Here is a 13,901-nt window from a genome sequence, read left to right as displayed (position 1 = left end):
CACACTACTAAAAATGATGACACTGATACAGGGCTACAGAGGTAGACCAAAACTTTGTAAGGCTGAAGCTGAATATGCCCAGAGACTTCCTAAAAGAATCATGTCTGTATAAGATTGACCAGAGGGAAGAGAGAGGAAAGAAAAAAAATATGATATTCATAAGGAGGAAAGAAAGAAGTATGGTCAGATTGGAGGTGAGGTCCAGATTGGGGATGGAAATGAAATAAAAGGGAGATTTAGGACTGGAAAAATTTGAGAGATAGCATAGGCAGAGTTCTAGAAGAAATCTAGCGTTCTAACTCTCCTTGCTACCTTCCAGGTGCAGCAGAGTCATGGAAAACCAAACCAGCATTTCTGAATTTTTCCTGCGAGGAATATCTGGCTCAGCAGAGCAACAGCAGTTATTCTTTGGAATTTTCCTGTGTATGTATCTTGTCACCTTGACGGGGAATGTGCTCATCATCCTGGCCATCGGCTCTGAGCCACACCTCCACACCCCCATGTACTTCTTTTTAGCCAACCTGTCTTTTGTTGACGTGGGTTTAACATCCTCCACAGTAACCAAGATGCTGGTAAATGTACAGACACAACTTCATACCATCTCCTGTGTTGGCTGCCTCACACAGATGTACTTCTTTCTGATGTTCGCTGATCTGGACAGCTTCTTCCTGCCTGTGATGGCATATGATCGCTATGTGGCCATTTGCCGCCCTCTCCACTACTGCACGGTTATGAGTCCACGAGTCTGTGCCCTGCTGTTTGCACTGCGTTGGATCCTCACCCACATTGTTGCCTTGACTCACACCCTCCTCATGGCTCGGCTATCCTTCTGTGTTGTTGGGGAAATAGCTCACTTTTTCTGTGACATAATTCCTGTCCTGAAGCTGTCCTGTTCTGACACCCGCATCAATGAGCTGATGGTTTTGGCCTTAGGAGGCACCGTGCTCATGGTCCCCTTCATGTTCATTGTCATCTCCTACATTCACATTGTATCTGCCATCCTGAGGGTCCGAACGCCTGGTGGGAGTGGCAAGGCCTTTTCCACCCACAGTTCCCATCTCTGTGTCGTCTGTGTCTTCTATGGGACCCTCTTCAGTGCCTATCTGTTTCCTCCATCCGTTGCCTCTGAAGACAAGGACATTGCAGCAGCTGCAGTGTACACTCTAGTGACCCCCATGCTGAACCCCTTCATCTACAGCCTACGAAACAAGGACATGAAGGTGGCCCTTAAGAGGCTCCTCAGTCATAGAATTATTGCTTCTTAGCTTTAGTGATAGTAACTTTCAGCGAAAAGACATAGACTTGAAGTCAAACTTGGCTTCAGTTTTGATCTGCCACACAAGAGTCGTAAAAGTTACCTAACCTCGCTGAACCTTAGACTTCTCATCGATAAAATGGAAATATAATTTCTATTTAATAATGTGACTTGGATGATTAACTAAGATAAACTACAAAATGTGTGTAGTATACTGGCTCGTAATAGGATGTTTTTAATAAATGATGGCTATCATTGTTAGCATCATTTTCAATCTTCATCCCTCTTTCACTGGAAAGGTATAAAAATCTTTTCTTTGAGATCCATTCATTAAACAAATATACACCAGACACCTACTATGTGGGGGGAGGTTTAATAAGTTCTGGGAATAGAACCCTGAACTAGACATTGACTTTGCTTTCATGACACTTTCATTCCAGGTTGTTAATTTGTCAATCATAAAAATTGGGGTTCATCTCTATGTTTATAGCACTAAGTGGAAGTTTGGACAAAAGAAATAAAGAATAATAGAAGTCCATTCTAGGAGATGCAAAATAGGTAAAGACTTCCCTGACAGAAGACTGATATTTCAATGGTTAGGTTTCCATGCTGGATACTTTATATTTCATGGTTTGCCGAAATTTCAACCAGGAAAGATGATTGAGTTCCATGGGTTGCCTCTTCACCCTACTTACGGGCCAAAATGTTCAATGCCAAGCATCTTTTGTGTGACCTAAAGGAGTGAACACTGCAAACTTTTCCTTATTTACTTTCAGGTTTGTCTTCAGATCTAAAAGGGGTACCACAGGTTAAATAATTGCAGAGATAGGAAGAAAAAAAAAAACAACCTTTTTATGGGCACCTAAGTTTTCTTCTGCCTTTAAGAATCTTAAACACGTTAAATATATTATTGTTAAAAATAAAGACCATAAAATTTTGACTCCTTACATCCCCCTGGTGTGACGGGGGGGTCCACTGGCCACCTAAAACCCCTCCTCAAAGCAGTTGGTTTCTCATACTCAGTCTCCCTTAAAATGTCTCATATACCTATATGTTTAAATTAATTTTCATTACTGAGCATCCTTGATGGAATCAAATTCTCCCAGCCTTCAGCAGTGGAAGGCACAAATGCGAATCATTTCAAGCAGCATGCCTCAACTTAGTACTTGACAATTCCGTCTGTTTGCTGATTGGAGGCGGGGCTTCTGTTCTCTTGAGATCTCCTTTCTGGATAGTCTTTCTAGGGGTCCTTGACTCAGTGAGAAAGGCTTTCTTTTTTTCCCTTTTTTGTAATGAAGCATGACTGCTCTACAACGTTGTGTTACTTTTTGCTATATAACGAAGTGTGTCAGCTATATGTATACATATATTCCTTCCCCCTTGGACTTTCCTCCCACCCTTCTAGTCCATCACAGAGCACCAAGCTGAGCTCCCTGCACTACACAGCCTGTTCTCACTAGCTACCTATTTTACACATGGTAGTGTATATATGTCTGTCCTAATCTCCAAATTCATTCACGGCAGCACAATTTACAATAACCAGGACACAGAAACAACCTTAATGTTCAATGACAAGTTTATGGGTAAAGAAGATGTAGTACATATATACAATGGAATACTACTCAGCCATAAAATGGAGCAAAATTGGTTCATTTGTAGAGATGTGGACTGGACACAGAGTCTGTCATGTCATATGGAATGAAGAAAGAGAAAAACAAATTCATATATTAATGCATATATGTGGAATCTAGAAAAATGGTATAGATGAACCTATTTTCAGGTCAGGAATAGAGATGCAGACACAGAGGATGGATATGAGAAGGACCTTCTCAAATAATCAGATCTGGAGCTATTGAAGCCCCAGAGTCCTTCTGTCCCATCTTCTTATCAATGACTCTCCTTTCATTCTCTTGACATCTATTATTTTGCAGACTATGGGGAACTGATAGTCTAGTCTCACTGAACAAGTAACCTCTAGCGTTATTTCTGTCCTTCGAATTGGCAAGAAAATATCTTCTGCCCCTCATGATTGACTCTTTCAGGAACGGCATCTCTGGCAGGGTTCTAAAGCTCACGTTGACAGATCACATGGACATGACAGGGGCTGGGATGTGAGATTATTGAACACAGCATCCAACCAACCTTGATATCCATGACTTCTCTGATACCCTGAACCTGCTGCTCACACTGGCCCCCATCAGCTCAATTTCTCTACTCATTCTGACCCTCAGGTAATTTTAACCCAGTAACAATGCAGTGCACATAAGAACCCTGTTGGGTGGCTGGATTTACATTTATCCTACAGGTCCCAAACAGACTAGAAGATGAGACTGGGTTCCCCACAACCAGAATAGTTATCTCTGTATTCGAATTCCCATACTTCTTTATCTCCTGGTACATCCTATCAACCAGACCCCAATCTCTAAGTTCAACCTTCAATTATTTTAGGTCCCCAATTCAAATAAGGTTAATGTGATATTGACACTAAAACAATTCACACTGGATTACAAGTCATTTCTAACTGTGCATTTTGGTAGTGTGATCTGAGTAAGAAGTGCTTTTGATTGGGATCTGTTCAGGGGTGTGTGATGAAGAGTTTCTGGTCACCCCTTCACTATTCAGGGCACGTGCCTTCCTCTTGCTTGGAGCCCTTTTATAAAAAAAACAAGTAGTCAGAAACTTATTATTGACATTTCACCCCCAAACAATGAATTTCACCTTCTTCTCCAGTGCACACGGAACCTTCTCCAGGATAGATCACATCCTGGGCCATAAATCTAGCCTTGATAAATTCAAAAAAATTTAAATCATTCCAAGCATCTTTTCTGACCACAATACAGTAATATTAGATCTCAATTACAGGAGAAAAACTATTAAAAATTCCAACATATGGAGGCTGAACAACATGCTGCTGAATAATGAACAAATCATAGAAGAAATCAAAATATGCATAGAAATGAATGAAAATTAAAACAAAACAAAACAAAACCTGTGGGACACTGTAAAAGCAGTGCTAAGGGGAAGGTTCATAGCAATACAGGCATACATCAAGAAACAAGAAAAAAGTCAAATAAATAACCTAACTCTATGCCTAAAGCAACTAGAAAAGGAAGAAATGAAGGACCCCAGGGTTAGTAGAAGGAAAGAAATCTTAAAACTTAGGACAGAAATAAATGCAAAAGAAACAAAAGAGACCATAGCAAAAATCAACAAAACCAAAAGCTGGTTCTTTGAGAGGGTAAATAAAATTGACAAACCAGTAGCCAGACTCATCAAGAAACAAAAGGAAAAAAACCAAATCAATAAAATTAGAAATGAAAAGGGAGAGATCACAACAGACAACACAGAAATACAAAGGATCATAAGAGACTACTATCAGCAATTATATGCCAATAAAATGGACAACTTGGAAGAAATGGACAAATTCTTAGAAAAGTACAACTTTCCAAAACTGAACCAGGAAGAAATAGAAAATCTTAACAGACCCATCACAAGCACGGAAATTGAAACTGTAATCAGAAATCTTCCAGCAAACAAAAACCCAGGTCCAGACGGCTTCACAGATGAATTGTACCAAACATGGAATTTACTCAGTGTGCAAATGTTCTTTTGATGAATTTGTGAGGGAGAAAGTGGTCTCCCCATCCTATTCATCTGCCATCTTAGGACTGCCCCCCGAAACTGATTCTTTATATTTTGTTCAGTTCCGTTCATTTGCTCAGTCATTTCCAGATCTTTGCTGCTGCTGCTGCTGCTAAGTCGCTTCAGTCATGTCCAACTCTGTGCAATCCCATAGACGGCAGCCGACCAGGCTCCGCGGTCCCTGGGATTCTCCAGGCAGGTACACTGGAGTGGGTTGCCATTTCCTTGCGACCCCATGAATCATAGCACGCCAGGCTTCCCTGTCCATCACCAACTCCCAGAGTTCACCCAAACTCATATGCATCGAGTTGGTGATGCCATCTAGCCATCTCATCCTCTGTCGTCCCCTTCTCCTCCTGCCCCCACTCCCCCCTAGCATCAGAGCCTTTTCCAATGAGGCAACTCTTCACATTAGGTGGCCAAAATATTGGAGTTTCAGCTTCAGCATCAGTCCTTCCAATGAACACCCAGGATTTTCTTTAGGATGAACTGGTTGGATCTCCTTGCAGTCCAAGGGACTCTCAAGAGTCTTCTCCAACACCACAGTTCAAAGCATCAATTCTTCAGCACTCAGCTTTCTTCACAGTCCAACCCTCACATCCATACATGACCATGGGAAAAACCATAGCCTTGACTAGACGGACATTAGTTGGCAAAGTAATGTCTGTGCTTTTTAATATGCTATCTAGGTTGGTCATAACTTTCCTTCCAAGGAATAAGCGTCTTTTAATTTCATGGCTGCAATCACCATCTGCAGTGATTTTGCAGCCCTGAAAATTAAATTCTGACACTCTTTCTACTGTTTCCCCATCTATTTCCCATGAAGTGATGGGACCAGATGCCATGATCTTAGTTTTCTGAATGTTGAGCTTCAAGCCAACTTTTTCACTCTCCTCTTTCACTGTCATCAAGAGGCTTTTTAGTTCCTCTTTCACTTTCTGCCATAAGGGTGGTGTCATCTGCATGTCTGAGGTTATTGATATTTCTCCTGGCAATCTTGATTCCCGCTTGTGCTTCTTCCAGCCCAGCGTTTCTCATGATGTACTCTATATATAAGTTAAATAAGCAGGGTGACAATATACAACCTTGACGTACTCCTTTTCCTATTTGGAGCCAGTCTGTTGTTCCATGTCCAGTTCTAACTGTTTCTTCCTGACCTGCATATAGATTTCTCAAGAGGCAGGTCAGGTGGTCTGATATTTTCATCTCTTTCAGAATTTTCCACAGTTTATTGTGATCCACACAATCAAAGGCTTTGGCATAGTCATTAAAGCAGAAATAGATGTTTTTCTGGAACTCTCTTGCTTTTTCCATGATCCAGTGGATGATGGCAATTTGATCTCTGGTTCTTCTGCCTTTTCTAAAATCAGCTTGAACATCTGGAAGTTCATGGTTCACGTGTTGCTGAAGCCTGGCTTGGAGAATTCTGAGCGTGACTTTACTAGCATGTGAGATGAGTGCAATTGTGCGGTAGTTTGAGCATTCTTTAGCATTGCCTTTCTTTGGAATTGGAATGAAGACTGACCTTTTCCAGTCCTGTGGCAACTGCTGAGTTTTCTAAATTTGCTGGCATATTGAGTGCAGCATTTCACAGCATCATCTTTCAGGATTTGAAATAGCTCAACTGAACTTAAATTGAAGAAAGTAGGGAAAACCACTAGACCATTCAGGTATGACCTAAATCAAATCCCTTATGAGTATACAGTGGAAGTGAGAAATAGATTTAAGGGACTAGATCTGATAGATAGAGTGCCTGATGAACTATGGATGGAGATTCATGACATTGTATATGAGACAGGGATCAAGACATGGAAACAAAATGCAAAAAAGAAAAATGGCTGTCTGAGGAGGCCTTCCAAATAGCTGTGAAAAGAAGAGAAGTGAAAAGCAAAGGAGAAAAGGAAAGATATAACGATCTGCATGCACAGTTCCAAAGAATAGCAAGGAGAGATAAGAAAGCCTTCTTCAGTGATCAATGCAGAGAAATAGAGGAAAACAACAGAATAGGAAAGACTAGATATCTCTTCAAGAAAATTAGAGATACCAAGGGAATGTTTCATGCAAAGATGGGCTCAATAAAGGACAGAAAATGTATGGACCTAACAGAAGCAGAAGATATTAAGAAGAGGTGGCAAGAATACACAAAATAAGTGTACAAAAAAGATCTCCATGAGCCATATAATCATGACGGTGTGATCACTCACCTAGAGCCAGACATCCTGGAATGTGAAGTCAAGTGGGCCTTAGAAAGCATCCTCCATGACCCACCTCCCAGAATATTGGAAATAAAAGCAAAAATAAACAAATAGGACCTAATTAAAATTAAAAGCTTCTGCACTGCAAAGGAAACTATAAGCAAGGTGGAAAGACAGCCTTCAGAATGGGAGATAATAATAGCAAATGAAGCAACTGACAAAGAATCTCAAAAATATACACGCAACTCCTGCAGCTCAATTCCAGAAAAATAAATGACCCAATAAAAAAATGGGCCAAAGAACTAAGCAGACATTTCTCCAAAGAAGACATACAAATGGCTAACAAACACATGAAAAGATGCTCAACATCACTCATAATCAGAGAAATGTAAATCAAAACCACAATGAGGGACCATTTCACGCCAGTCAGAATGGCTGCTATCCAAAAATCTACAAGCAATAAATGCTGGAGAGGGTATGGAGAAAAGGGAACCCTCCTACACTATTGGTGGGAATGCAAACTAATATAGCCACTATGGAGAACAGTGTGGAGATTCCTTAAAAAACTGGAAATAGAACTGCCATATGACACAGCAATCCCACTCCTGGACATACACACCGAGGAAACCAGAATTGAAAGAGAAACATGCACTCCAATGTTCATCAGAGCAATGTTTATAATAGCCAGGACATGGAGGCAACCTAAATGTCCATCTGCAGACGAATGGATAAGAAAGCTGTTGTACATATACACAATGGAGTATTACTCAGCCATTAAAAGGAATACATTTGAATCAGTTCTAATGAGGTGGATGAAACTGGAGCCTATTATACGGAGTGAAGTAAGACAGAAAGAATAACACCAATGCAGTATACTAAAGAATATATATGGAATTTAGAAAGATGGTAACGATAACCCTATATGTGAGACAGCAAAAGAGACACAGATGTATAGAACAGTCTTTTGGACTCTGTGGGAGAGGGAGAGGGTGATTTTGGAGAATGGCATTGAAACATGTATATTATCATATGTGAAATAAATCGCCAGTCCAGGTTCGATGCATGATACAGGATGCTGGGGGCTGGTGCACTGGGATGACCCAGAGGGATGATTTGGGGAGGGAGGTGGGAGGGGGTTTCAAGATGGGGAACACATGTACATCCGTGGTGGATTCATGTCAATGTATGGCAAAACCAATACAATATTGTAAAGTAATTAGCCTCCAATTAAAATAAATTAAAAAATAATAATAATAAAGTGTAAAAAAATTAAAGAAATTAAAACTCTGTAAGAAAAAAAAAAGAAATCATCACTATGAACAAAGCTATTGGACACGGAAGCAAAAGGGTAGACAAGAAAATCTTAAAATGAAAAGGAAACTGCCATACTTAGTTTACCTAATTTCAAAATTTTACACTCGATAGCAAGCAAAATGAAAATAATTTCATGAGGATAGGAATATAGATCAATAGAACAGTGAATATTTTGAAATAGATCAATACACATAAGGTCAATTAATAGTTTACAATGCACCAAGGCAATCTAATGTGGCAAGCACAGTGTTTCAATAGATAGTACCAGCATGCTTCAGTATCAATATGTCTTAAGTGAACATGGACTCTTGTGCTGCACCGCATGCAAAACGTAACTGAAAATGGGTCAAATGTGTACAAACTATAACTATAAAACTATTTTGAAGAAAACATTGGACAAAACTTTGGTAAACGTAGGGTAGTCAATATATTCTTAAATAGGACACAAAAGTCATGAACACTAAAAGGAGAAGACCAGAACCTTGATTTCAAAAAAATAAAATGCATTTGCTGTTCCAAAGAAACTTTTAAAAAAAATTTATTGGAATATATTTGCATATTTTATTGGACTACTGTTGTGTTATTTTCTGATCTCAGAAAAATGAATCTGCTATATGTATATATATCTATACCCCTCTCTTTAAAATTTCCTTCCCATTTAGGCTACCACAGAGCTTTGAGCAGAGTTCCCTGTGCTGTACAGTAGATTCTCATTAGTATTTATTTTACACACAGTAGTAAATGTCCATTGACAGAGGAATAGATACAGAAGATGTGGCACATACACACAATACAATATTATACGGTCACAAAATGTAACATAATTGTGCCATGTGCCGGGATGTGGTCTACAAAGTGTCTGGATCTGACATACAGAGTAAAGAGAAAGTTAAAAATTGTATGTTAATGTCTATACATGGAATCTAGAAAACTGGTAGTGATGAACTGATTAGTCAAGAATAGAGAGGCAGACATAGAGAATGAATTTCTATACACAGCTGAAGGAGGAGTTGTTATTCAGTCACATGTCTGACTTTCTGCACTGCCATGGCCTGCAGCATACCAGGCTCTCCTGACCTTCACATAGTTTGCCCACGGGGAAGGAGAGGGTGGAAAAAACTGAAAGAGTACCATTAACATATGTACACAACAATGTGTAATTAGATTCCTAATGAGAAACTGCTCCATAGCACGGGAAACTCAGTGTGGTACTCTGTGATGACCTAGAGGGCTGCAAAGTACCACACTGAGTTTCCCGTGCTATGGAGCAGTTTCTCATTAGGAATCTAATGAGGGAGGATCAAGAGGGAGAGTATATATGTACTTATACCTGTTTCATGCTGTGCTATAGCAAAAACAAACAAAATATGGCAGAACAATTATCCTCCAATAAAAAATGAATAACTAATTAAACACATTTTTAAGAAAGAAATAAATTCCCAGGATATAAGGGGAGAGACTAAGTACCACCAGCTATATATTCTCAGCCTTATAGACAAGATCAAAAATCAAGAACATTAAACTCAAAATTCACAATTAATGCTAATATACTGTTAGGAAATAGACAAAAATTGTAAAGGAATGCAATTCAACTATCAAACACTTATTGAGTATTTATTCCATGCTGGGATCAAATCTAGGAATATAGGATCTGAGGTTCTGTGAACACACATGGCTGTTACAAAGACTAGCAAACATCATTGAGTCAAGACTTTTGCCCTGTGCAAGAGTCTCTTCAGGGCTCCCTTCATGTCCCTGTTCCTTAGGCTATAAATGAAGGGGTTCAGCAGTGGAGTGACCACTGTGTACATCACAGAGGCAATGGTGCTCTTGTCCCTGGAGGTGCTGGGTGAGGGGAAAAAATACAGCCCAATAATCGCTCCATAATACAGAGACACCACAGAGAGGTGGGAGCCACATGTGGACAGTGCTTTGCAGATCCCCTTGGTGGAGGGGACCTTCAGGATGGTGGCCCCGATGCGGCCATAAGAAATCAGGATGCATACTAGTGGGAGGACGATGACAACCACTCCTGCTGTGAAAATGGCCAGCTCATTGAGGGATGTATCTGAGCAGGAGAGCTTCAGCAGGGCATCAAGGTCACAGAAGAAACAGGGGATGCTGTGGTCAGCACAGAAGGACAGCGGGTCAGGAGGAGGGCGTGGCACGGGCACTGGCCCAGGAGAGAAGCCAGAACACAGTTACTAGTAAGGTGCACAGCCCCTGTCCCATGACGGTGCTGTAGTGGAGAGGGTGGCAGATGGCCACATACCGACCATAGACCATCGAGGTGAGCAGGAAATTGTCCAAATTGGTAAAAAATATGAAAAAATACATCTGTGTTACACACCCTGAATAGGGGATGGATTGCTCCTGAGTCTGCATATTTATCAGCATCTTAGGGACAGTGACAGATGAAAAGGAGATGTCAGTGAGGGCCAAGTGGCTGAGGAAGAAGTACATGGGGATGTGGAGGCGAGGGTCCAGCCTGATGAGCAGGATGATGAGCAGGTTGCCCAGCACCGTGGTCAGGTACATGCCCAGGAACAAGGTGAAGAACACACCCTGCTGCTTTGGCCAGATAGGGATCCCCAAGAGGAGGAACTCGGATATGCTGCTCTGGTTCTCCCTCCTCATGCTCCTCTTCTTTCTGCTGGGTGAAAGGACAGTGAAAGAAACAGAAACCAACAATCAGGCAGATCTAAATGAATCCCTAGCATAGCAGAGGAATGTTAAGTTAAAATGTACCTTTCTATTTTGCTTCTGTACCTTCTGATCCTATATCCCTTTATGACTTTTAGGTTGTGACATATTGAACTTTTGAATACTGACGTCAAAATCCTTTAGTAAGTATAGTGAGGAAGTTTCTTTTTGTGTGTGTGCTCTTTTTATTTTTATTTTTTAAAATTTATTTTCTTATATTTTCTTTTTTTTTAAATTTATTTTATTGGAGGCAAATTACCTTATATTAATATATTGGTTGGTTTTGCCATACATTGACATGAATCCGTTCTGGGTGTACATGTGTTCTCTTTCTTGAACCCCCCTCCCACCTCCCTCCTCCCCATATCCTCCTTCCATGTCATCCCCGTGCCCCAGCCCCAAGCATCCTGTATCATGTGTCGAACCTGGACTGGTCACTTATGATAATATACATGCTACAATGCCGTTCTCCCCAATCATCCCACCTTCACCCTCTCCCACAGAGTCCCAAAGACTGTTCTATATGCCTAGGTCTCTTTTGCAGTCTCGTATACAGGGTTCAGGTTACCATCTTTCTAAATTCCATATATATGCATTAGTATACTGTAATGATATTTTTCTTTCTGGCTTACTTCACTCTGTATAATTGGCTCCAATTTCATCCACCTCATTAAAACTGATTCAAATGCATTCTTTTTGATGGCTGAGAAATACTCCATTGTGTATATGTACCAAAGCTTTCTTATCCATTCATCTGCAGATGGACATCTAGGTTGCTTCCATGTCCTGGCTATTATAAACAGTGCTGCAATGAACACCGGAGTACATGTGTCTCTTTCAATTCTGGTTTCCTCGGTGTGTATGCCCAGGAGTGCGATTGCTGGATCATATGGCAGTTCTATTTCCAGTTTTTTGAGGAATCTCCAGACTGTTCTCCATAGTGGCTGTACTAGTTTGCATTCCCACCAACAGTGTAAGAGGGTTCCCTTGTCTCCACACCCTCTCCAGCATTTATTGCATGTAGAATTCTGGATAGCAGCCATTCTGACTGGTGTGAAGTGGTATCTCATTGTGGTTTTGATTTGCATTTCTCTGATGATGAGGGATGTTGAGCATTTTTTCCTGTGTTTGTTAGCCATCTTTATGTCTTCTTTGGAGAAATGTCTGTTTAATTCTTTGGCCCATTTTTTGATTGGGTCACTTAGTTTTCTGGAATTGAGCTGCAGGAGCTGCTTGTATATTTTGGAGATTAATCCTTTATCAGTTGCTTCATTTGCTATTATTTTCTCCCATTCTGAAGGCTGTCTTTTCACCTTGCTTAGAGTTTCCTTTGCTGTGCAGAAGCTTTTGATTTTAATTAGGTCCCATTCGTTTATTTTTGCTTTTATTTCTAATATTCTGGGAGGTGGGTCATGGAGGATCATGCTGTGATTTATGTCGGAGAGTGTTTTGCCTACGTTCTCCTCTAGGAGTTTTATAGTTTCTGGTCTTACATTTAGCTCTCTAATCCATTTTGAGTTTATTTTGGTGTATGGTGTTAGGAAGTGTTCTAATTTCATTCTTTTACAAGTGGCTGACCAGTTTTCCCAGCACCACTTATTAAAGAGACTGTCTTTTGTCCATTTTATATTCTCGCCTCCTTTGTCGAGATAAGGTGAAGATAAGGTGTCCATAGGTGCGTGGGTTTATCTCTGGGCTTTCTATTTTGTTCCATTGATCTATATTTCTGTCTTTATGCCAGTACCATACTGTCTTGATGACTGTGGCTTTGTAGTAGAGCCTGAAGTCTGGCAGGTTAATTCCTCCAGTTCCACTTTTCTTCTTCAAGATTGCTTTGGCTATTCGAGGTTTTTTGTATTTCCATACAAATTGTGAGATTATTTGTTCTAGTTCTGTGAAAATTATCGTTGGTAGCTTGATAGGGATTGCATTGAATGTATAAATTACTTTGGGTAGTATACTCATTTTCACAATATTTATTCTTCCAATCCGCGAACACGGTATATTTCTCCATCTATTAGTGTCCTCTTTGATGACTTTCACTAGTGTTTTATAGTTTTCAATGTACAAGTCTTTTGTTTCCTTAGGTAGATATATTCCTAAGGAATTCTTTTCGTTGCAACAGTGAATGGAATAGTTTCCTTAATTTCTCTTTCTATTTTCTCATTATTAGTGTATAGGAATGCAAGGGATTTCTGTGTGTTGATTTTATATCCTGCAACTTTACTGTATTCATTGATTAGCTCTAATAGTTTTCTGGTAGAATCTTTAGGGTTTTCTGTGTAGAGGATCATGTCATCAGCGAACAGTGAAAGTTTTACTTCTTCTTTTCCAATTTGTTTTCCTTTTATGTCTTTTTCTGCTCTGATTGCTGTAGCCAAAACTTCCAGAACTATGTTGAATAGTAGTGGTGAGAGTGGGCACCCTTGTCTTGTTCCTGACTTTAGGGGAAATGCTTTCAGTTTTTCACCATTGAGGATAATGTTTGCTGTGGGTTTGTCATATATAGCTTTTATTATGTTGAGATATGTCCCTTCTATTCCCACTTTCTGGAGAGTTTTTATCATAAATGGATGTTGTATTTTGTCAAAGGCTTTCTCTGCATCTATTGAGATAATCGTATGATTTTTATTTTTCAGCTTGTTAATGTGGAGTATTACGTTGATTGATTTGCGGATATTGAAGAATCCTTGCATTCCTGGGATAAAGCCCACTTGGTCATGATGTATGACCTTCTTAATGTGTTGTTGGATTCTGATTGCTAGAATTTTGTTAAGGATTTTTGCATCTAT

The 13,901-nt window shown here is 40.0% G+C and overlaps 2 protein-coding genes across 2 annotated transcripts; one reads left to right on the top strand and one right to left on the bottom strand.

Moving 5' to 3' along the window:
- Positions 1-332: 332 nt before the first annotated feature.
- LOC129539580 (olfactory receptor 1N1-like) lies at positions 333-1,265 on the top strand. Its single transcript, XM_055400305.2, has one exon. It carries the CDS (start codon positions 333-335, stop codon positions 1,263-1,265), a length of 933 nt encoding a protein of 310 aa, XP_055256280.1.
- Positions 1,266-10,103: 8,838 nt separating this feature from the next.
- Positions 10,104-11,043, bottom strand: LOC129539260 (olfactory receptor 1J4-like). Its single transcript, XM_055399685.1, is given in 2 exon segments — positions 10,104-10,557; positions 10,559-11,043. Coding segments are annotated over 2 exon segments (939 nt in total).
- Positions 11,044-13,901: the final 2,858 nt, after the last annotated feature.

The sequence above is a fragment of the Moschus berezovskii genome, chromosome 11, assembly GCF_049115385.1.
Source record: "Moschus berezovskii isolate FMDL1 chromosome 11, NW_MosBer_1.0, whole genome shotgun sequence".
NCBI classification, from domain to species: Eukaryota; Metazoa; Chordata; class Mammalia; order Artiodactyla; family Moschidae; genus Moschus; species Moschus berezovskii.
The sequence above is the reverse complement of the archived record's forward strand: the minus strand, read 5'-3'. Positions and strand labels throughout refer to the sequence as shown.